This window comes from Zingiber officinale, chromosome 4A (assembly GCF_018446385.1).
Source record: "Zingiber officinale cultivar Zhangliang chromosome 4A, Zo_v1.1, whole genome shotgun sequence".
Lineage (NCBI taxonomy): Eukaryota > Viridiplantae > Streptophyta > Magnoliopsida > Zingiberales > Zingiberaceae > Zingiber > Zingiber officinale.
The window spans coordinates 97,604,698-97,628,976 of NC_055992.1; the positions used below are offsets into that span (position 1 = coordinate 97,604,698).

General features: G+C 44.4%; 2 protein-coding genes across 3 annotated transcripts; both read right to left on the reverse strand.

Annotated features, from left to right (window-relative positions):
- Nucleotides 1–275: 275 nt before the first annotated feature.
- LOC121970287 lies at nt 276–8,327 on the reverse strand. Of its 2 annotated transcripts, none has more exons than XM_042520894.1 (2): nt 6,749–8,327; nt 276–1,062 (listed from the first exon to the last, which is right to left on the reverse strand). In XM_042520894.1, the coding sequence occupies exons 1-2, from the start codon at nt 8,309–8,311 to the stop codon at nt 1,057–1,059; spliced, it is 1,569 nt and encodes a 522-aa protein (XP_042376828.1). In that variant the 5' UTR covers nt 8,312–8,327; the 3' UTR covers nt 276–1,056. The 2 variants fall into 2 exon arrangements, with proteins under 2 accessions (XP_042376828.1, XP_042376827.1); XM_042520893.1 differs by lacking the exon at nt 276–1,062 and adding an exon at nt 5,919–6,051.
- LOC121970286 lies at nt 8,303–12,545 on the reverse strand. The gene is made up of 2 exons (XM_042520892.1): nt 11,698–12,545; nt 8,303–10,295 (listed from the first exon to the last, which is right to left on the reverse strand). Exon 2 carries the CDS (start codon nt 10,172–10,174, stop codon nt 8,453–8,455), a length of 1,722 nt encoding a protein of 573 aa, XP_042376826.1. The 5' UTR covers nt 10,175–10,295; nt 11,698–12,545; the 3' UTR covers nt 8,303–8,452.
- Nucleotides 12,546–24,279: the final 11,734 nt, after the last annotated feature.

The window sequence follows — 24,279 nt, forward strand, 5'->3', positions numbered from 1 at the left end:
TCTAAAACAAGGATTGTAAACTACTTTCATTAAAAGAAACATGCTGGAAATTCTGCAGCAACGAACAGGGATTAAAATCTGCAACAAATATAAAATCAGCAACTCAGTACACTAAACAGATTCTTTAAATTACTGCATCAAATTCAAAGATTGAAAACTGATTACACTATCAGAAACTTGATGGTATTTCTGCATTACAGAACAGGGATCGAAAGCAAAATTCTGGAAAGAAACTAATCTATGCAATAAACTGTGCTATCAACGAAATCTAGATGTAGCTAAGAACAGTAATGAAATGCAGGATTAAAACTAAACCAATTCCAATCACAACCAATTCTTGAATCACAACTCTTGTCGTCACACAAGAGTCCTCACTTGAAACCTCAAATGCGAAATCCAGAAAAGCAGAAAAGGGAACGCAGCTGATCCGAGTTCAGATCCAAAACCCGGTGATCCTAGCCAAAGAAACCTCTCTGGAAGAACACAAGTTCAGATCTGTGCGAAATTGTTGAAATCTGGATCTGTGATTCAAATCTGTGAGCAGCTGTTGCTTGCTGATGGATCGATGATTGCGGCTGGAATCAAGTCGGTAAACACTAGAGAGACCTCTCTAACTCTTCCCGATGATGGCTGATGATCTCCTGCTGTCAACACCGTTCGAACAGGGGCGGAAATGAAGATTTGAATCGCAGCAAAGCTTGCCGTCGAGACCTCTTTGGCAAGCCTCCAGCTTCAGGAAATAGATCAGCAGCTTCCTTGCATCTTCCTCTATGGATCTGGAACTCAAGATGAGATTATCACTGGAATCGGGGGCTTGCGCGCGCGCTCACGGAGAGGAAATCGCCGTTGGCATGATGAACAGTAGACGCAGCCACTGTTCATCCGCGATTCTTTTGGGTTTTATACCAAGGTTTGAACCGGGATTTGCATTTGGTTTAGGGCTTAGTTTAGGAGGAAAATTAGGGATTTGATGATAAGGTTTGACATGGGTTAGCTCAAGAGGAAAGCTCCATTTAATGGATCGGGCCCAATCCAAATTCTTGTAGTCCAATGAGCCTATTCCTTCAAAACAAATAAAGTACCATTATTAGATAAGATTCCACAAGAAATATATAGAAAATGCAACAAGGCTCTAAATAATTCTCAACTCATAAGATATAAGATAAGACAAGAATTAATCATATGAGAAGATGCAAAATACTCAATTCAAGAGCCCAACTATGCACAAAAAATACTAGATATCAACTCCCCCACACTTAATCTTTCTGCTCGTCCCGGGCAAGTAAACAAACTAAAGAAATGACCGAGGTTTCACCCCCCTTACCTTTCTTAATCATATTCAGAAGATAGTAAAAAGAAGTCACCTAACATCATGAAGTTTCAAAAACTCAAACAATCATGAACTCCATTCTTACTTCGGTTAATCACTCAATGATTTCATCCATCATGAATAAAATGAAAATAATAACACAACTAGTCCTCACATGGTAGTTTTCAGTGGCTCTCATCCTAATTCTCAAATTCATGTAATGGTAGAGATCACTCAAGCTACTTATGGCAAAAGCACCACCATATGCTTGCTCTTCATCTAATTCTCACCTCCATCACAGATATTAAAATACATCCTTATGAAGGTTCATTGAAAGTATAAAGGAAAACAAAAGCAAAAGCAAATGGAAGCATTAGAATTAGGAAGGCAAGTTAAAGAACAGAGGTTGAAGTAGAAGTGGAAGACATGGAGTTAGGATGCTATGTGATACTAATTTTCAGCCATGGCTTCCAATTCTGTACTCTTAGTCTTGATCAATGTTTTTGCAGATTTTACTCATGGCAGATACTTCAATTAGCACTTCCCTTGTTGGTCTCACATATGTTTCCAGCATTCTACTTTGAATTCGAAAGTTGGCACATTTCCTTGCTATATCCTTCATTCCCTCTTTAAATCTGCAGATTCAACAATTTTTCAGAACTTACATGCTGTTGATTCAGCCAAAACAGATTTGGTTCTGCAGGTGGCTCCAAAGTTTCTTTCACTCATTTGGTTAAGCTGTAATTTGATTCAGCCATTACATGCTGTTGATTCCATCCATTCTATATCAAAAACAATAAATTCCTGATAGCTTACAGATTCTGCTCAGAGATAGTGTGGAAAATTCTGCATTCCTTGCTGAAAATCTTAGTTCCCAGTTTCAGCTCACGTTTCTGTTTTGTGACCATTTTAAAGTCTAAAAACCATGCAAATTATAAAGAAACAAGATCATTATTTCACCACAATCAAACAACAACTGCATCATGCTTTTCAGGTATCCAGTAGCTTGATAACATGTAGCTGATTTTAGTGTATTTCTAAATTTCCTCTACAGCCCTGACTTTGTACCAACTACACATCATTTAGCTTCCCTAAAATCTCAACTCCTTTTCATTTAGCTTCTTGTGATCCCTATTGATGCATACTTCACAGAATTACAAGTTTCAGCAATTCTAGATGGTTACAACTTAATCCCCAAATTGACACAGAAATGACTATTAGCTGAAATTCTGAACATTCTGTTTCTGTTTAATTGCTCTTAACCTTCCCGAACTGTTTGAACTTGAACCTTCAAAAGACTATCTTCTCATTTGATCCAATCAAGCTCAACTAATTGATGTCTAAAACTCAGTATGCAGTCTTGCACATTCCTGCAAATAACATCACATTTCTGTGATTAACAGTCCTTGCATATGTTTCCATCTGAGGAATAATATCTGTGCCCTCTTTTCTCTAATCTTATTTGTCCCATTTCATTCCCTCAGCACTTAAGAATCAATTAAACTGAATATATTTCAACTTCAGCTAACAGCTCTCAGCTTTTGCAACTCTGCACAAATCTGCATTTTTGTGTTTCTGCACAAAACTGAATACATTTCTGTGTTTTTTTTTTTTTTTTCAGTTCCTGCAATTCTGTTTTTGTTTTTGCATTGCTGCCTCTTGATAAATTTTTTTTATATCCGATTCCGCACAGATTAGCCTTCATCCAATTTCTCAACTGGCCATTGTTCCCTGCACACATGTATTCAGTTTCTCGAGATCAAAATGGACATGACAAATCTGAAATACCATTCGTTTCTGCATCTTGCAAGGCTTCCCTTGAACGTTTCAGTCATTGAAATGCTGCATCAGATTTGCGATACACCTTGATACTAAATTCCAGCTCTGTCTGAAACTATCAATATCACCTCTGACTACTGAAAAACATGATGTGCAAACACAAACAGCAGCAACCTTCTATAGATTTCTGCAACCATAAGTTTAAACCAAATGAAGCCATTTCTGAATTCTGCAACCATAGATTTCAATTTCAGAAATAGAATTCTACTGTAACTTCCTTCCAATGCATTACAACTTCACTGAATGCAGCTGGCCAAATCCAAAATTCAGCTACCAATTTCTGCATTTCCACCATTTTTTTTTTCAATTTGCTAATATGATGTCTTAAACAGTTGACATTCCATTCCAATTTGCTTGAGAATTCCATTCCAATTCTGCACAGATTGAACACGAATTATGCTTCTGCAGCAATTTGGAATTAAGGTTCAGTTTCTGAAAATTTCAGAAACTGTACATCATTTTTCAGCTTTAGCAATTCAGTATCAGCAGAATGTTTTTCATATTAAGTACCAGCACTTCATTTCTTCTTCACAAAATGGTAAATTCCAGAATCTGAGTTATGCTTTTTATCCAAATCTTGATGCTGATTATTCCATAAATTGAAATCATAACTTTCTTCCCTTAAAACAGGTCCTTCATTTGCTGTAAATGATTACTTCTGCTGAATCAAAGACTAAATATCTCCCCCACACTTAAATTTTTGGCGTCTCGGTCAAAATAAAAGCATCACACAACATCCCATGTAACCATATCCAAGAAAATAAAACAAAGGGAAAGATAAATGATATGATGATATAAGAAAAGACAATTAGTGAAAACTAGTGGGGAATTGGAATAACCTTCATTCAAATAATTTAATCTCTGATCAAGTGGAATATTGAAAAGATTCAAGCAAGTTCTAGAGTGACAAAAACCATCAGCGCATCACACAAGTAGGCTCAATTCTCACTAGGCAAGCAAAAGTTATTATCTCAAATTATCAATTAGAATCCATCACTAAATGTTAACCTTACGCGAGCCTAGAATTCATTTATGCAACAAAGACTTGAAACTTCATGTTCAAATGTAACTCTATTTTAAAACCTCTGAAATGATATAAAGAAGTGTAAGGGGGGTACCAATTATTAACCCAAAACTACCAAATTTGATTCAATGGTTTTTACAGGGACATGATTCCTAAAATTTGAATTATTATATGTGAAAGTAAAACTACTAAGAAAACTAAGAAGTTAAACCGGCCACCAAATGATGATATCTTATTCACTATGACCAAATTCATTATTAGAAAACATAAAGACTACTAAAACGAACAAGTGAATTATTCATGTAAATATGTAAAGACATTTATATCTTCGAAGACAAGAAATAATGAGAAATAACAAGACTTCCCTTTCACATTGGATAGATGGCCTCGGTACTGTTCATTTCTTGCATCACCATCCCATTTGCACCTTCATGAAATATCTTTAGCCTATGTCCATTCACTTTGAATTTCCGATCAGTAGACTCTTCCTTTATCTCCAAGACTCCATAGGGGAAAATGTTAGTCACACTAAAGGGCCCTTCCCAACGAGATTTCAATGTGCCTTTCATCAATTTAAGCCGGGATTTATACAAAAGCACTTTGTCACCAATTTTGAACTCCTTCCCTATAATGTGCTTGTCATGAAAATTCTTGGTCTTTTCTTTGTAGATCCTTGAGTTCTCAAATGCCTCTAGTCTAATTTCTTCAAGTTCTTGGAGTTGTAATTTCCTCTCTTCTCCAGCTGTGCTAGCATCAAAATTACAAGCTTTCACTGCCCAAAATGCTCTATGTTCAATTTCCACTGGAAGGTGACAAGCTTTACCATACACCATCCTATATGGAGACATCCCTATGGGTGTTTTGAAAGCTGTCCTGTAAGCCCAAAGTGCATCATCTAATCTCTTACTCCAATCTTTCCTGTCAGGTCTCACTGTTTTCTCCAAAATTGACTTCACTTCTCTATTTGATACTTCTGCTTGTCCATTTGTTTGGGGATGATAGGGAGTAGAAATTCTATGTGAAACTCCATATCTGCTCAACATAGCCTTCATGCGTCTGTTACAAAAATGTGACCCTTGATCACTGATTATTGCCCTGGGCACGCCAAACCTGCAGAAAATATGTGTCCTGACAAAACTAACAACAACTGAAGAATCATCAGTCCTGGTGGGGATAGCCTCCACCCATTTGGAAACATAATCAACTGCCAACAAAATATATGAAAATCCAAAAGAGACAGGAAATGGACCCATGAAATCAATACCCCACACATCAAAGACCTCACAAAATAGCAAAAAATGTTGAGACATTTCATTTCTAGGTCCTATGTTCCCAGTTCATTGACACTTATCACATGATCTACAAAAAACATAGGCATCACGAAAAAGGGTGGGCCAGTACAATCCACACTCCAAAACTTTCCTTGCAGTCCGCTGTGGTCCGAAATGTCCCCCACACTCAAATGAATGACAAAATGCCAGTACAGACTGGAACTCAAAATCAGGTATGCATCTCCTAATAATCTGATCACTACAAAATTTCCACAGATAAGGATCATCCCACACATAATATTTTGAATCACTTTTCAATTTGTCCTTTTGAGCTTTTGAAAATTGTGCAGGAAAAACATTACCTACTAAAAAATTAACCAGATCTGCATACCATGGAGACTCACCATGCACCCTGAAGAGCTGCTCATCTCTAAAGTCATCATCAATAGCCGTATGGTCCAAATCCCCTTCAATTCTGCTCAAATGATCTGCAACCAAGTTCTCCTTCCCACTCCTATCACGAATCTCCAAATCAAACTCCTGGAGGAGAAGCATCCATCTAATCAATCTGGGCTTAGCATCTGGCTTCTTGAGGAGAAACTTCAATGCTGCATGATCAGAAAATACAACCACGTGAGAACAAAGTAAATATGATCAAAATTTATCTAAAGCAAAAACAATGGCAAGAAGCTCTTTTTCTGTCGTGGTGTAATTTGCTTGAGCCGAATCTAAGGTCTTCGATGCATAACAGATCACATGTGGTGCTCTCTCTACTCTCTGTGCAAGTACCGCCCCAATGGCAAAATTCGAAGCATCACACATCAGCTCAAAAGGTAAAGCCCAATCTGGTGGTCTAATGATAGGTGCAGAAATTAAAGCCTCCTTCAATCTCTGAAAAGCTTCCTTACACCTCTGATCAAACTGAAACTCCACATCTTTTTGAAGTAACTGAGACAGTGGAAGAGCAATCTTACTGAAGTCCCTAATAAATCTCCTGTAGAATCTTGCATGGCCAAGAAAAGCTCGAACATCCCGCACGCATGCGGGGTAAGATAAAGAAGATATAGCGCTAACTTTAGCAGGATCTACCTCAATACCTCTCTTAGAGACTATGTGTCCTAAAACAATACCATGCTCAACCATAAAATGACATTTTTCAAAATTAAGTACTAAGTCAGTCTCAATGCATCTATCTAAAACCCTAGACAAATTTTCTAGACATGCATCAAATGATGAACCATATACAGAAAAATCATCCATGAAAACCTCCATGCAGTGCTCTAATAAATCACCAAAAATACTTACCATGCATCGCTGAAAAGTTCCTGGAGCGTTGCATAATCCAAATGGCATCCGTCTGTAGGCAAATGTACCGAAAGGGCAAGTGAAGGTGGTCTTCTCCTGATCCTCTGGGTTGATGCAAATCTGAAAATATCCAGTGTATCCATCTAGGAAGCAATAATGCGATTTCCCCGCTAGTCTTTCCAACATCTGGTCAATAAAAGGTAGGGGGTAGTGGTCCTTTCTACTTGCTTGTTTCAACTTCCTATAATCCACACAAACTCTCCAAGAATTTTTCACTCTGGTGGGCACTAACTCATTCTCTTCATTAGTCACAACTGTCACCCCTGATTTCTTTGGAACCACATGGATGGGACTTACCCACTTACTGTCAGAAATAGGGTAAATGATACCTGCCTGTAGAAGTCTAGTCACCTCTTTCTTTACTACATCAAGGATCAGTGGGTTAAGTCTCCTCTGGGGCTGTCTCACTGGTTTCACATCCTCCTCCAAATAAATCCTGTGCATGCAAATAGAAGGACTGATACCAGGAATATCTGCTAAAGTCCATCCAATGGCCTTCTTGTGCTGCCTCAAAATCTCTAATAATCTGCTTTCTTGTTCTGGTTCTAGATTCTGAGCAATGATGACAGGTAGCTGCTGGTTCTCTCCTAAATAAGCATACTTCAAGTGTGGCGGCAATGGCTTCAACTCATCTTGTGTCTGGTCAACTGAAAGCGATCCTAGGGGTAATGCTTCTCCTAAGCAATCCCCTACGCATAATTTCTCTTCTCTGGGCGATCCTAGGGATAGAGCTTCTCCTAAGCAATCCCCTGCGCATAAATTATTTCTCTCACTCGGATATACTCCACAAGACTCATCATCCACACCCAAGGCTGAAATATCCTCCTCTTCTGAAAACAAAAAATCACCTATACCACCCTCTGCAACTTCTGAATCTGAATCAATCACTGAAAAGAAATCTCCAATATCTAGCTCCTCTGAAATATCCAAACTAAGAATTGAATGATCCTCTCTAGGATGTTTCATAGCGTCAAAAATACTGAATTGGACCACTGTGTCTCCTATCTCCATAGAAAGTGTGCCCGCATGAACATCAATCTTGGTCCTTGCAGTCTTCAAAAATGGTCGTCCTAGAATGAGTGGAGATCTACTGGCCAGATAGTCTCCCTCCATGTCAAGGATATAAAAGTCTGCAGGAAAGATAAGTTCTCTCACTTTCACCAATACATCTTCAATAACTCCAGCTGGGTGAGTCTGACTGCGGTCAGCTAACTGAATGACTACTCCTGTAGGTTGTAATGGTCCAATGCCTAAAGTTTGAAAAACTGATTTTGGCATCACATTAATTGAAGCTCCCAAATCCAGCATGGCATCTTTAAATAGATTACTCCCAATCTCACAAGGAACCGTAAAAACTCCAGGATCTTCGCATTTCTGAGGAACTGTTTGAAGAAGTGCAGACACATTCTTTCCCATGCTAATTAACTCATTCCCCTTCAATTTCTTCTTGTGCACACAAAGATCCTTCAAAAATTTTGCATATTTTGGAATTTGCTTGATCATTGTGAGTAACGGAACATTTACTTCCACCTTGCTGAATAAATCCACAAGCTCTTGGAATTCCTTTGCTTTTTCCTCCTCTACATTCTTCCTTGGTTGAACTTTGCGTTGAGGGAAAGGCAATGGAATGCTCTGCTCTGAATTCTAAAATCCTGCATTTCCAGATTTGCTGCTTTCTGGAGTTGCTGCTGGAAAATGTTCAGCTGGACAAGAGTTGCTGGAAAAATCTGGCATCAGATTTCCACCTCCTTGTGAATGTTCCAAACCGTATGGATCAATGTGAATTGGATTAGAACTTGAAACTGGCACATTCTGCACTTCTGGAAGTTCTTCATTGCTGAAACTGGATGGCTGGATTTCTGAAAAATTTTCAGCAGCAGCTCTTCCTCTTGAAGATTCTGAAATTTTTCTCCCACTCCTTAAAGTTAATGCACTAACGTTCCCTTTAGGATTCGGAATTGTTTGAGATGGCAATTGACTCGATCCCTGAGCTTGAATCTGATTAATGCTAGAAGCCAATTGCCCAATCTGCCTTTCCTGATTTTGTTGCTGCTGAAGAATTTGCTGCATTAATTCCTCTAATCTAGCTTGCTGTGGATCTGAATTTGAAGCATTATTGGAACCTCCTTGAGTTAAACTCATCCTTGTAGGTGCTGGAAGTGCTGGAATTGCTTGCTGGAAATTCTGATTTTGAGATTGATAATGCTGATTCTGATTCTGAAATTGCTGATAAGGCTGATACGATTGCTGATATTGATTTGCAGGTTGGTAATGATGCTGAAAACCTTGCTGGAAATTCTGATTATGCTGCTGGAAACCTTGCTGAGGTTGCTGGAAATTACTGGAATTGTGGCTGAAATGCTGATTTGAAGATGGATGTTGATAGAATGAATTGCCATACTTCAAATTTGGATGATCTCTCCAACCCGGATTATATGTAGATGAATATGGGTCATCTTTTTGTTGGAACTGAGCTCTAGAGAATGCTGCCAAAGATTCATCTTGATGGAGATTTGGACAAAGTTCTGAAAGATGATCTTGACTCGAACAAATGCTACAAACTATGCTTTTACATGGAAATTGCATATTCGGCACAACAGAAGGTTGAATAGCATTGTTCAAAGCTAATTGTTTCACCAAGGTCGTTAATTCCATCAATGAATTCTTTATCTCCTTTTGTTCATTAGAAACCATTTGAACTTCACCAACTCCTCTAGTAGTGAGTGCTCTACTTCCAAATTGCTGTGAATTTTCAGCCATGTTTGAAATTAGCTCCCGTGCTTGTTCTGGAGTTTTGTTCACTAAAGCTCCTCCGGCTGCTGCATCTATCATACTTCTGTCCATAGGTAATAAACCCTCATAGAAGTATTGGACTAGTAACTGCTCACTGATTTGGTGTTGAGGACAACTTGAACATAATTTCTTAAATCTCTCCCAATAGTCATATAATGTCTCTCCCACCACTTGCTGAATCCCACATATGCTTTTCCTAATAGTTGCAGTCCTTGAGGCTGGAAAGAATTTCTCCAAGAAAGCCTTCTTCATATCAATCCATGAAGTAATAAATCCCGGTGGCAAATAATACAACCAATCTTTTGCTACTCCCGTAAGTGAAAATGGAAAAGCCCTTAGCTTGATATCCTCTTCTGAAATCCCTTGTGGCTTCATGGTTAAACAAACCACATGGAATTCATGCAAATGTCTGTTTGGGTCTTCTCCAGATAATCCTTGATATTTGGGAAGCAAATGAATCAACCCTGATCTCAGCTCAAAATCACCAGCTAAAGTTGGGTAAGTGATACATGAATACTTGAAAGCCTCATCAGGAGCTGCAAGCTCCTTCATTGTCCTACTATGATCAGCCATGGGGGTATCGGAAGATGATAAAGAACTTCCTGAGTCCTCTGAAATTTTCTCCTGAATTCTCAAAGCTCTGAAGGTCCTTTCAATTTCCGGATCAATATCAAGTAACTTATCACATGAAGACCTGGTCATACCACCAAAAATCAATTATTAGAACAAAAGTGGATAGACAATAAAATCAAGAAAGTGAAAACAAAGAAAAGATAAACTATGCACAATCTAAAAACAAACAAACTCTACTAAGTTCCCCGGCAACGGCGCCAAAATTTGGTAAGTCCATAACTAGTGTCACAAATGAACTTCAAATTAATTCAATGTGTGAAACCCCTCAACTACTCAAAGATATGACATAGCATAGGGCCCAAGTCGATTTCTCAAGGAACCTAGCAAGTGAGTGCTTGATTTAGATCCAAATCTATGTTTTTGAACTAAATCCTAGATAAAGGAAGAAGTGCCAACTAACAAAGATAATGGCAGAGAAATGAAGTGTGCTTAAATGCAGAAATTAAATCTAAGTGAATAACTCAACCACTTATCAACTAAAAACCTTGCAGAACAACTTTCAACGTAGTAGAATTGAATCTACGCAAGTTATTAAAATCTGAAATCAAAGTTAACAGAGAATTTTAGAATCTAAGTTGAATGCTAATACAGAAATTTGCAGGAATTAATTTCAAAACAAGCATGCAAAAATTCTGAAACAAAGTTAGATTACAGAACTCGAAATCTGAATTGTAACTTTAGAAATAAAAGTTGCAGAATCAAAAATTCAGATCCTCAGCTAAAGAAACAAATTAAACCAAATTGAATTGCAGAAATTAGATCTAGAGTAACAACACTATAACTACTCAGTCCAAATTTGTAGAAACAAGGAATTCGTTATCAAGTTCTTAAGGAAACAAAATGCAAAAACAGTAAACTGCAGAATTCTAATGACTAAATCTGAAGAGAAGTAAATAAAACAAAGCAATACTCTAAAATTGTCAACTACTCAAAATTGAAATGATTCAAGTAATTCTAAGCAAGCAAAAACAATTGCAATCAAACAACAACTACTCTTTAATGATAAAACGATAACATTCTTCTTTGAAACAAAGTTAGAAACTAATTACACTAAAAGAAATCTATTGAAATTGCTGTATCAACGAACACAAATAGAAACTAACTAATCCAACATAAACTACTGAAATTACTGCATCTAAAACAAGGATTGTAAACTACTTTCATTAAAAGAAACATGCTGGAAATTCTGCAGCAATGAACAGGGATTAAAATCTGCAACAAATATAAAATCAGCAACTCAGTACACTAAACAGATTCTTTAAATTACTGTTCAAATTCAAAGATTGAAAACTGATTACACTATCAGAAACTTGATGGTATTTCTGCATTACAGAACAGGGATCGAAAGCAAAATTCTGGAAAGAAACTAATCTATGCAATAAACTGTGCTATCAACGAAATCTAGATGTAGCTAAGAACAGTAATGAAATGCAGGATTAAAACTAAACCAATTCAATCACAACCAATTCTTGAATCACAACTCTTGTCGTCACACAAGAGTCCTCACTTGAAACCTCAAATGCGAAATCCAGAAAAGCAGAAAAGGGAACGCAGCTGATCCGAGTTCAGATCCAAAACCCGGTGATCCTAGCCAAAGAAACCTCTCTGGAAGAACACAAGTTCAGATCTGTGCGAAATTGTTGAAATCTGGATCTGTGATTCAAATCTGTGAGCAGCTGTTGCTTGCTGATGGATCGATGATTGCGGCTGGAATCAAGTCGGTAAACACTAGAGAGACCTCTCTAACTCTTCCCGATGATGGCTGATGATCTCCTGCTGTCAACACCGTTCGAACAGGGGCGGAAATGAAGATTTGAATCGCAGCAAAGCTTGCTGTCGAGACCTCTTTGGCAAGCCTCCAGCTTCAGGAAATAGATCAGCAGCTTCCTTGCATCTTCCTCTATGGATCTGGAACTCAAGATGAGATTATCACTGGAATCGGGGGCTTGCGCGCGCGCTCACGGAGAGGAAATCGCCGTTGGCACGATGAACAGTAGACGCAGCCACTGTTCATCCGCGATTCTTTTGGGTTTTATACCAAGGTTTGAACCGGGATTTGCATTTGGTTTAGGGCTTAGTTTAGGAGGAAAATTAGGGATTTGATGATAAGGTTTGACATGGGTTAGCTCAAGAGGAAAGCTCCATTTAATGGATCGGGCCCAATCCAAATTCTTGTAGTCCAATGAGCCTATTCCTTCAAAACAAATAAAGTACCATTATTAGATAAGATTCCACAAGAAATATATAGAAAATGCAACAAGGCTCTAAATAATTCTCAACTCATAAGATATAAGATAAAACAAGAATTAATCATATGAAGGCCCTCATAGCCGGCTTGCAGGCAGCACGACATGTGGGAGCCGGTCGGGTAACGCTTCATTCGGATTCCCAGTTGGCCGCTCGGCAGCTCTCTGGTACCTTCGAAATCAACAGTGCTCGGCTCAAGCTCTACGCTGAAGCCTTTGAGAAACTTAAAGCCAATTTTAGAGAAGTTATTGTCCAGAAGATACCTAGAGCAGAAAATCAAGTGGCCGATGAGTTAGCCAAATTCGCGAGCTCAATAATGTCGGTCGTCATTCAGCTGCCAATTGAACAAGTATTGTTGGTAGCACACGTCGACCGTATGAAAGGTCTTACGTTCCCGAGCGATTGGAGGACACCCATTATGGAGTTTCTGCGCTCGGGCGCCACACCGTCCAATCAGAATGAAGCCCAGCTGCTGAGGAGGAGAGCCGGTCGGTTCACACTCATCGGCGATCAAATTTACAAAAAGGCTTTCTCACGCCCGCTGTTGAAATGCGTGACCTCGGAGGACTCGGCTTACATCCTCCAAGAAGCCAACCTTACAAGCAGACGCCGCTCGGACCGTGTCGACGTGCCTTTCGTGCCAGAAGTACCATAACTTCTACCACCGACCGGCAGAGGAAATGAAGGCATCAACAGTCTCATGTCCGTTCGATCAGTGGGGAATGGATATTGTTGGTCCATTTCCTATAGCGACCGGGCAGCGGAAATTTCTGCTAGTGGCGGTCGATTATTTTTCCAAGTGGGTGGAGGCCGAGCCGCTAGCCAAGATCACCGAACAGATGGTCAAAAAGTTCATCTGGCAGAACATCATCTGTCAGTTTGGCATCCCCGTCGACTTATTTCCGATAATGGGCGGCAATTCACAGGGAAGTTGCTCGAGGATTGGTGCAAAAGCTATGGCATCGAGCAACACTTCACATCCGTGGCCTATCCCCAAAGCAACGGTCAAGCCGAAGTAGCCAATTGAGAAATTCTTCGCATTCTGCGCGCTCGGCTCAACCATTTGGGAGGAAGTTGGGTGGATGAAGTGCCGAGCGCCCTATGGGCCATCCGAACGACTCCAAAAGAAGGAACGGGCTTCACGTCTTTTCATCTGGTATACGGCGGCGAAGCGGTGATTCCCGTCGAAGTCGGTGTCGAATCCGTCCGGATCCAGTGTTACGATGAGGGCAACACCGAGCGGAGGAACATGGAGCTGGATCTGGTTGATGAGGAGCGAGCCAAGGCGTCCGTCCGGCTGATGGCGTATCGTCAACGGATGAAGCAAAACTACAACAGGCGCGTAATCCCCAGATCATTCCAGGTCGGCGACCTTGTCTGGAAGAAAGTCAAGCCGGTCGGCGATGTCGGCAAGCTGGAAGCTCCCTGGGCGGGCCCCTTCAAGGTTATCGAAAAGCTCCGCTCGGGCGCTTACTACTTGGAGGATGAAGACGGGCGGCAGCTGGACCGACCCTGGAGCGCAAATCATCTCCAGCCTTATCGAGCTGGGTGAAAGGTGCACTGATGCAACTCATTTTTGTGTATATGCTAGTCGCCCATGTCCTTGTAATGCAGGAAGCAAAAATGATTTAAAGGATGGCTAATGTGTTCGCCGAGCGGCTTCATTAAAGTTAGCCTTTAAGGTCGTCGAGCTCTGACGTTAAATATCGAGAGACGAGCCGGCGTCTATAAACGTCCGAGCGAAAGACCGTCGAGCTCCGACGTTAAATATCGAGAGACGAGCCGGCGTCTATAAACGTCCGAGCGGAAGACCATCGAGCTCCGACGTTAAATATTGAGAGACGAGCCGGCGTCTATAAACTTCCGAGCGGAAGACCGTCGAGCTCCGACGTTAAATATTGAGAGACGAGCCGGCGTCTATAAATGTTCGAAGTTCGACGTTAAATATCGAGAGACGAGCCGGCGTCTATAAACGTTCGAGCGGAAGACCGTCGAGCTCCGACGTTAAATATCGAGACACGAGCCGACGTCTATGAACGTCCGAGCGGAAGACCGTCGAACTCCGACATTAAATATCGAGAGACAAGCCGGCGTCTATAAACGTCCGAGCAGAAGACCGTCGAGCTCCGACGTTAAATATCGAGAGACGAGCCGGCATCTATAAACGTCCGAGCGGAAGACCGTCGAGCTCCGACGTTAAATATCGAGAGACGAGCCGGCGTCTATAAACGTCCGAGTGGAAGACCGTCGAGCTCCGACGTTAAATATCGAGAGACGAGCCGGCGTCTATAAATGTCCGAGCGAAAGACCGTCGAACTCCGACGTTAAATATTGAGAGACGAGCCGACGTCTATAAACGTCCAAGCAGAAAACCGTCGAACTCCAACGTTAAATATCGAGAGACGAGCCGGCGTCTATAAACGTCTGAGCGGAAGACCATCGAGCTCCGACGTTAAAAATCGAGAGACGAGCCGGCGTCTATAAACTTCCGAGCAGAAGACCGTCGAGCTCCGACGTTAAAAATCGAGAGATGAGCCGGCGTCTATAAAACCTCCGAACGGATAGCCATCCACGTGATACATTCCGGCGGTAAGAGCTGACCGACGACAGAGCCTGTTCTTTAAGGCCAACATACGGTCGAGCGGCTCGCTCAGCAAAAATATATGGAAAACCCTTTTGAGGTAAGGTGCAAAGCAAAAGATGGTTAATAAGAGTTAAAGATGTGAGCACGTGAACGAGTGACGTTCGCGCGCCGAGCGACTACGCAGTCGCATGGCAAAAGACGTTTTTTGAAGACAAACGACTTGAGTCCATGTTAGAGTATGAAGCCGAGCGGAGGAGTTTTAAAGAACACTTCAAACATGATGAAAGAAAAATTTCTTGCCAAAACAAAAGTTGCAGGAACGGAAAGATAATCTATGTACGCCAAACGCTGGGCAAACAAAAGAAGTTACAGCAAAAATAAGTTTTGCCGAACAGCGAGGATACAAAAAAGTTGATAAAAAACACTCCTCACGCATCAAAATCAAAAAGAGCATCAGGAATGACGCCCATCACGGTAGCCAGATCCTCTGGGGGGATGGTCAGCTCGGCTGGAAGGTGGCCTTTAGTCTTCAAGTAATCCACCGCCGCCTTAATCGCCTCTTCGAAGTGAGGGAAATCTTGTCGGTGAATTTCTCTCCGAAGTCGTCCGAGCGGACAAATGCCTTCCTCATTTTGTCAGAGCAAGCTGACTCCCCCTCCTGATACTCTTTGAGCGCGGCTCGGGAAGCATCGTTGGCGGCATGGAGATCCTTCAAGTCTCCTTCAAATTTAAGCAGATCGGCCGAGCGGCTCTCCTTCTCGGTGGCCAGAAGGGCATCCAGATCCTTGATGCGATACTCCAGCCCTCTGATCTCCACCTTCATTAGGTCCATGTCGTCAATGGCCTTGCGCTTCCGAGAGGTCGCCGTCTTGATCTCTTTATCCCGCTGTTTGACCACAGCTTCAAGCCGAGCGACCTCGCTCGCCAGATCGGAAGCGCGTTTCCATTCGGCTTCCAAAAGCTTTTTGCTCTTCTCTAGAGCAGCCGTGGATTGCCCTTGGTTCGCCTCCGAAAGTTTGAGTTTTTTCATTTCGTCCTCCAACTCAGCCAGCCGATTGCTGACTGCAATCTGCTCTACCCAACTCTGCGAACAAAGGCAGTTAAGTTAAAAGCTAAAATAAAAAGTATCAGTAAAGTAGAAAGGCATACCCTGGTCGCCTGCTACAGGTTACTGTCCCCTAGCTGACAGGGGACATGAGCGCGACGCGTACACGCGCGTCTTCCCAAACTTTGGCGAGCGGACCGGTGAGGGTGATCTGTTGTTCGGGAACCGATGGTCGATCGGCGGACAGTAGGTATTCCTCCGAGGGAAATCTTAGGACAGTTTTAATCACCCTCGGGCCGCTCGAGTCATCTTGAGATGTAGCAGCATGACCAGAGGACTCGCCGATCGGGACCGGACGGTCGCCCAGTCATCTAAGACGACGTAGAGTCCCAAAGGGGGAAGGTTGCGCCTCAGATATGGTCGGCGGCAACTCAAGCTGAGTCGGAGTGTGCTCCGAGGAGACCGCCTCAAAAACCACATGAGCATCATCGCTCCGCTCGGAAAGCTGCTCTCCTGGTGGAGGCTGTTGAGCGGCTTGTTCTAGCCTGCGGCGTTTATGAGTCACCAGAGGGATTTCATCAGCCGATCGACCCTCCTCCTCGGCATGATCAGTAGTAGTAGGATCGAGTGCGGCGTCATCAGCGAAGATAGGGGCGGCCGGATCAGTGGGAACCATCTGAGTCCCCCCATCCCCTTCAGTTGTCGAGCCGGCCAGAACCAAACCCCGTTCGGCTACCTCTTTGTTCTTCACCGCCTCAATATTGGCGGCTTTCAGCTTGAGCTTTTCGGTTGCCTTATCACGCCACATAACTTCAGCTGCAGAAACAAAGAATAAATCAGTTAGAACAAAAGAAAAAGGGGGATAAGAATCGCTTACTCATGCTACAACGCAGATCGGCTTGGATGGGAGACAAGCCAAATATGTACATTACTCCAGGAAGGAGCAACTTGTCAATATCGTAACGTTGGCCGACCAGCTGGTTGGCCGCATGAAGATACGCCGGATGGCTCTTGAATTTGCCAAGACCCGGTTGATTCGGCACCGCCGTCTGCCACTTCGTTCGGAAGGTCGGCCGTTCGGGGAGACGCATAAAAAAGAAATGCTCCTTCCAATGCTTATTGGAGCTCGGCATGTTGGTAAATAGGACGAAACCGGACCTAGATTGAAATATGAAGGTCCCCCACTCGGATTGTTTGGGGTAGAAGAAATAGTGGAATACTTGGGGGTCCAAGGGGATATCATTCAATTTGAAAAGGATTATCACCCCGCTCAGCAACCTAATCGAGTTCGAGACTAATTGGCTGAGCGGGAGGCGAAAGTGGTTGCATATTTTGATGATGAACGGATGTGGAGGAAAGCGCAGCCCGGCCAAAAATTGATCACGGAAGAAGCAAATGGTGTCGGGCGGCAGGTCATTAGGCCGATCGGAAGGACTAGCCACAACTATCTCATGGTCAGCCGGAATTTCATAATGCGTCTTCTTCATCGAATCGGCTCTCCATAGTCGTATACCAGAGACTAGGAGCGCCGACTGTAGGCGTAGAAGTACTCGCCGTGGTCGAAACAGAAGAGATATTGACAGAAAAACTAAAAGAAAATGCCGACAGAATGAAAAAGAAAGCAATACAGGAGGAGGGAAGCTGAAAAGGAAGGCTTACGGGTACGAGAAAGATCGAGGAAAGGAAGAAGATGGCGAGCGTACCAAACAGGTGGGGAGTAAGGATCGCCGGAGCAGAAACAACAGCGGGGGGTCGAAGGTCGATGAAGAAGAAGGCGGCGGAGAGAGGGGGCCGCAAGATTTATAACGTTTGCCCCGTACGACCTTAGCCATCCAATTCAGGTCGTAAAGAATGAGGTCATCATCCAGCCGTTCATTTCAAACGGCGGCTGTCCCATCGGAGGTGACGCCACCGCCATACCCTGACAAAAGAAAGATTGCCACGTGTCAGCAAGATACGGGTTACATTTAATGAGCACCCTGTATCGCACGCAACGCACGTGGTTGGCAGTAGAGAAGAAGATTCGGCATAAATTCCCAGGCAATACAAGGCACAGGCAAGATACCGCCGAACGGATGAGCATCCCTGAGCCTGGCCGAGCGGACTAATGTATCGGTCGTTACTCAGTCAGATCGGCAGTCCAGTCAGTCGGACTTCGCCTCCTTCGACTAGACTTGAGGGGGAGGCAAGTGATCCGGCGGTTAGAACAGGGGATCCCCATTCTGAGGGGTCAATGCCACGCGGGAGTCAAAAGGCAAGGTGGCATCTCCCGGCCGGTCGGCCGGTGAATAGCCGGTGGCAAAAGTCGCCCCGACAGAAGTCGGGGTTCCGACGCTCAATTGAACAGTAGCAAAGAGCCGAGCGGAAGGCCTAAGAGAATGTGATACTGCTAAACAGTCCCTACATAGCACCCTACCGAGAATATCCCCAGCATATCGATGCCAACGGCAGGCCGGACGTGTTGTGAGTGCCGTCCGACCGGCGCGTAAGACGAGGGCTGGACGGACGGACTCCCCGTCCAGCCGGCCTTTCGGACGCCCCGGCCTGTGGTCGGTAGAGAAGGACAAGAACATCTTATGACAGCTGTCAAGTCTTATGGCTAGGCCATACTCCAAGTCTGACAACGAGGTGTTCTGTTGTCCCATCGAAGACGTGCTTGGACTATTGCAGTATGGCATCAAGTAAGCTTTTTGACAGACACATACCGAGGTATGGGCTACGAACACGTATGCACCTCGGTGGACGTGCAGGAGCTCTTTCACCGCTCTATATAAAGAGCCTCATACTTCGCCGGAGGTACGCGTAAAATACCTTTGGAGCCACTTTTTTCATTGCTTGCTTGCCTGACTTGAGTGTCGGAGGGTCGCCGCCGGGAACCCCTTCCCGGCCCGACTTCTGTGCAGGTTCGCCGGAGTTTCGTACGACTAGCCGGAGATCTACATCAGCGACTCGGAGAGCGCCACGTGCCCAGCGTCCGTTGATTCAGCATTCGGACAGGATCACTCAAGATTTAGGTGGGAAATATATGAGAGAGACAATAACGAAAATAGTATAGTAAAAGACAATTGTATTTTTTTACAAGGAGCATAGGGCAGTCTTTTGATAAACAAAATCAAAGTGGGGGCATTTTTGACAATTTTTAAAAAAAAATCACTATCTTCAAATATACTATTTTACATTATTATCTCATACTATAAACATTAAATTTTGAATTAAGTCTATGTTATAATAGTTATAATTTTATAACTATTACGGTAGCTATTATAAATACCTCGTGGTAGTTTTAGATATGGTAAACTAAGTAAAGTTAGATCCTATTATATTTTGATGTTTTGTGTCTAAGTGTGCAGGAACTTAAGAGCACAGGAAAGACACAGCTAGTGAGAAGGACGACACGGGAGAGAGTCGAAGGGCTCGGTGCGTCCGAGGAATGAGGTGCTGAGAAAGAGTACACTGGTGGATGAGAAGGAAGTGTACGACGGTTCCGAAGGACAAGAAGCCGGAGCGAAAGGTTGCTCGAGAAGTCTAGAAAATGGATTAGGGTGTGTTTGTTAGTTAGAGCTCTAGAGCCAATCATTTGATGATTGTTGTATGGACTCGTTGTATTATATTCTTGTATATAAATAAAGGCATTTGTTTTGGTTATTATACTTACTTGTATTAGTGCCAAATAACTAAGTATAATAGCGTCCTTGAGTAGAAGGTTCTTACCTATATCAATCGATTGATTGAATCGATAGTGAGATGATATAGGGAACACTACTCTTAATCATTCCTAGTCGAGTATTAACATTCAGGGACAATGTTAATGCGACGAGACTAGCATGTAGGTCAACTCGATGACTTGATCTCACAAGTCATGGATATAGAGTTATCAAGTTGACACATGGGTATGCATTAGAGAATGTATACTGAATGACCCGCCATGAGAAAGTATCATGGATCGTTATATGTGTGTCATATATTTTCTCATGTGGCTATTAGTATGACTACTAGTCCTTGGACCTGAAGTCACCATGGTTCCCTACATAAGGAGTTACATACTTTGGCTTCGTCAAACATCACCCGTAACTTGGTGGACTATAAAGTCGATTACTGGGTATGTAACAAATTATGCGGAGGGATGTGAGTGATGTAGATGGGATCTATCCCTCCTATATGACGGGAGTAACATCGATATTCTTGATAGAGTGAGACCAATAAGTGCATGGCTGATCCTGTCCGAATCGTTGAACCAACAGACGCTGGGCACGTGGCGCTCTCCTCGTCGCTGACGTAGATCTTCGGCCAGTCGTACGGCGCTCCGGCGAACCTGCAAAGAAGTCGGGCCGGGAAGGGGTTCCCGGCGGTGACCCTCCGACACTCAAGTCAGGCAAAGCTCAACCAGGAAGTGGCTCCAAGAATCGCAGAATGCATACCTCCGGCGAAGAATGAGGGCCTTTATATAGGGCAGCGAAGAAGTGAGTGTACACCTGCCGAGGTGTACACGTGTCCATGGCCCATACCCCAGTAAGGACTTGTCAGTGAGCTTCCCTAACCCATACTGCTACACTCTCGGCATGTCCTCGATGGGACAACGAAATCTCCTGTCACAGGATTTGGAGCATGGCCTACACGTGAAACATACCTGCTGTCAGAAAAAGACGTCCCCTGTCCTTTTCCCCATTGCTCCAGATCTGGCGTCCGGGCGGACAGCAACCTCAACATCCGGCCGGACATATATGGTGGTTTACTTGGGGAGATTTTCCATCATATACTTTATGAAGACTATTAGCAGTGTTACCTTATGGCTTTGGCCGAGCGTGAGGTCCGCTCGGCACCACGACCTTTTCCACTGAGCGCCGGAACCCTGATTTTGACAGGGTGCCTTTTAACCATCAGCCGACTATCGTCCGATCGGGACGTTCGATTCCACCGGACGGCCGGCCTGCCGCCCGGTCGGACCCGGCCCTCTCCGGATGGACAACTGCCACTGTGACTTCTACGTGGCGTTGACTCCACAGGGTGGGGTCCCCTGTTCTTACTACCGGATCACTTGCCTCTCCTTCAAGTCTAGTCGAAGGAGGAGAACAGTCCGACTGACTGGACTAAGAATCTAGCCGAGCGGTTCCTCTGTGCTTGTATCTCCCGCTCGGCCGACCATAGAGGTAGCTTTGAGCGAATCAACAATGGCATTCACCGGATCTCCTCGTGTTCTGCGCCAATCTTCGACATTAAGGTCGAGCATGCTTTCATTAAATGATCCGAATGATTGAATGCCACGTGGAGCAATGCCCTCGGCATATGACGGCGGTGGCATGGTGTTTTGATGTGATCGACGCGATTCGAAATAGACGGCTCGATGCATGCTTGGATTCCCGTGACCTGGATCCAACGGTGGAGGCCGCCCGGCCTTCACCCTATAAATTCTTCGTTCTCTTCTATCCCCTCACTTGCCTCCGCTATCTCGACCACTGCCCCCTGCGCTTTAGAGCTCCGGCGATCCTGTTTCTGCTCTCCGACGCTCTCCGGCGCCTTTCCCTTGATCCCTTTCCTCGCAGCAAGGTTTTATATCTTTCCTTCCTCCTTTCCGGTGTTTCCTCTGCATTTCTTCCTCGGTTTCGATCCTTGAAACTTCCTTTCATTTTCTGGTGTTTTTCTTCTGCCTTCTTGCCTTTTGACTCCTTCCGATCGGCCCATGGCTAGTTCTTCCAATCCCGAAGATCAGTCGCTCGGCCCATGGTACACCACCATGCAGTCCCGATTAGAACAGCGGGACTTCGATATTTTGACAAACAATTTCGAAATCCCAGAGGATTTTGAAATTCGCTTAGCTGGTCCTTCCGCCCGGCCTCACAGGCCGCCGCGCGGAGCTTTCTGTGTCTTCCGAGACCAGTTTACCGCCGGTCTTCATTTTCCTGTACATCCTTTCATCATAGATGTTTGTAATTATTTTGGTGTGCAGCTCGGCAGTTTAGTACCCAACACCTTCCGTCTCCTTTGCGGCGTAGTTGTTTTGTTTAAGATTCACAACATCCCCCTCCGACCGGAGGTCTTTTTTTATTTCTACTACCCTAAGCAAGCCGAGCCGGGCACCTTCATGTTCCAAGCTCGACCCGGCTTGGTTTTCTTCAACAAGTTTCCTACTTCCAATAAACATTAGAAGGATTATTTTTTCTACATCCGCATGCCCGCTCGGGCCAACTTCCCGACCCAATGGCAAGTCAGCCTACCCCCCACTCAGAGTTCAAGAAGTTCAGACGGCACTATCTCCTCTAGAAGATATAACCGGTCCTGACCGATCAACAAACTTCCAGGGTGATCAGGAAAGAGTCCTATACGGACTCCTCTTCCGGCCGGCTTCGGTAAGGACTTTGCTCGGGCATTTGCTTTAATTGCTAACTGATTTCTTTTCTTTCTCTGCAGCGGACATCGTCATGGATTCGGTCATGGCCGGTGTTTTGAAGAGAAAGGCGGCCGCTGAAGGCGGCCGCCAAGGAGATGGAAGCACTGGGTATCCAGCCGGTCGGATCCCATGAAGGAGAGAGCGGAACTCAAGCTGAGTCGGCCGCTCAAGCTTCCCAACAAAATGTGGTTAGCGGCGTCACCCCCTCAAGAGAACAAACTGCCCCTGAGGAAGGTTCCGCTCGGGAGGAAGAGCAGCCCTTACAAAAGAGGCGCCGAGTGGAGACTCCCCTACGCTCGGCTACCTCAGCTATCCAACCCTCCGAGCGGGTCACTGCAACTTCTCGGGGCAAGGCGCCAGAGACCGAAACTATCCCGTCCGACCGGACGCCTTCGGATTGGGACGAGCCAGCTGCTCCAGTGGAGGCTATTCCAATCAGCACCCTTCCGCCCACTCGCCATTCAGCCCAGCGCTCGACCATTCATTCCCAGTTTTCTACGCCGGCTTCTGATCCCCTTCCGACTGCCGGTCGGACGACCCCCGGTCATGGTCGCACGATTCGGGTCACTCTTCATCTACCGACTGAAGAGCTGCTTCCAGAAGCCGACCGTCCATCTGCGCCCGAGCACACCATCACCTTGAAAGGGCCCCTGGCTGAGATGTGGGCCGATGCTCGGGCACGCGCAGCGCTGATACCCCTCGGAAATTTAGCCAATAGCCACATGCGGGAGGCCACTGGGGTAAATTTATGCTTCTAAGCTTTGTATGCATTCCTTCCGATCGGCCGATAATAATTATAATTTTCGTTTGCCAGAGATGGGTGGAGGAAATTGCGGTTTCCAACCGCTTGGCCTTGGTGGATGAAGAGTTGCGACAACTGAAGGCCGCAGTTGGTCCGTCCGGCCTTCAGGGCCCTTCCTATTCCGAGCTGCAAAAGGAGCTGAAGAAAGCTCAAACTCTTCTGGCGGCCGAGGAGAAGAAGACAGCCGACCAGGCCCATGCCCTGGCCGAGTCCGAGCGGCAAGTCAAGTCGCTTGAAACAAGCAGCTCGACCGGGAGAAGGCCGGCCGCTCGGCCGAGGCGGCTAAGATTCAGAATCTGAATGAGGCTCTTACTGGCTCCCAGGCGGCGTTCAAAGAATATCAAGATGCCGAGCCAAGTCGAGTCGTGGCCTTGAGACAGAGCTACATCCGCTCGCCCGAATTCTCAGAGAAGATATGCGAGCGGATGTACACAGCCTTCGACTTGGCTATGACCGCCACCACCACTTATCTAAAGTCGAAGGGTCTTCTTCCGGAGTCTGCTGCTATTCCGGCCGGCGATCAGGCGGCGCTCTTGAATAACATTCCCAGGGACCTTTACGATTATATTGAGTAGCTTTCTGTATCTCGGCCACTCGCCAGGATATCATCCTTTTCTTTTTTTTGTGTAATTGAGCCGCTCGGCTTAAAACTCTAACTTTAATGCAATGTCTTCCTTGTATTCGCTGTCCCCTTTCATAACTGAGATGTGTGTTTATCCGCTCGCCCATAATTATTTCGTTCGCTCCCCCATAAGGGATCTTAACAAAGTGATCGCCGTGATCTCCTTGCTCGGCAAAATACACCGCGTTCTTTGCGGGCATATCTCGTTTACCAAATGTCAAGTAATTTTGGATACTGGGCCGTTCGAAGCGTGTATAGACGATCGAACGACATCGAAATCGCGTGCCTCGGGACATTAGATGCTTTAATCCACTCGGTGGGTTTATAGATGCCAGCTATCTTCCGCTCGGACGTTTATAG

What these genes read in the sequence shown, in the direction of transcription:
- LOC121970287 (XM_042520894.1), bottom strand. Translation starts at nt 8,311, where the DNA reads ATGATCAAGCAAATTCCAAAATATGCAAAATTTTTGAAGGATCTTTGT.
- LOC121970286 (XM_042520892.1), bottom strand. Translation starts at nt 10,174, where the DNA reads ATGGCTGATCATAGTAGGACAATGAAGGAGCTTGCAGCTCCTGATGAG.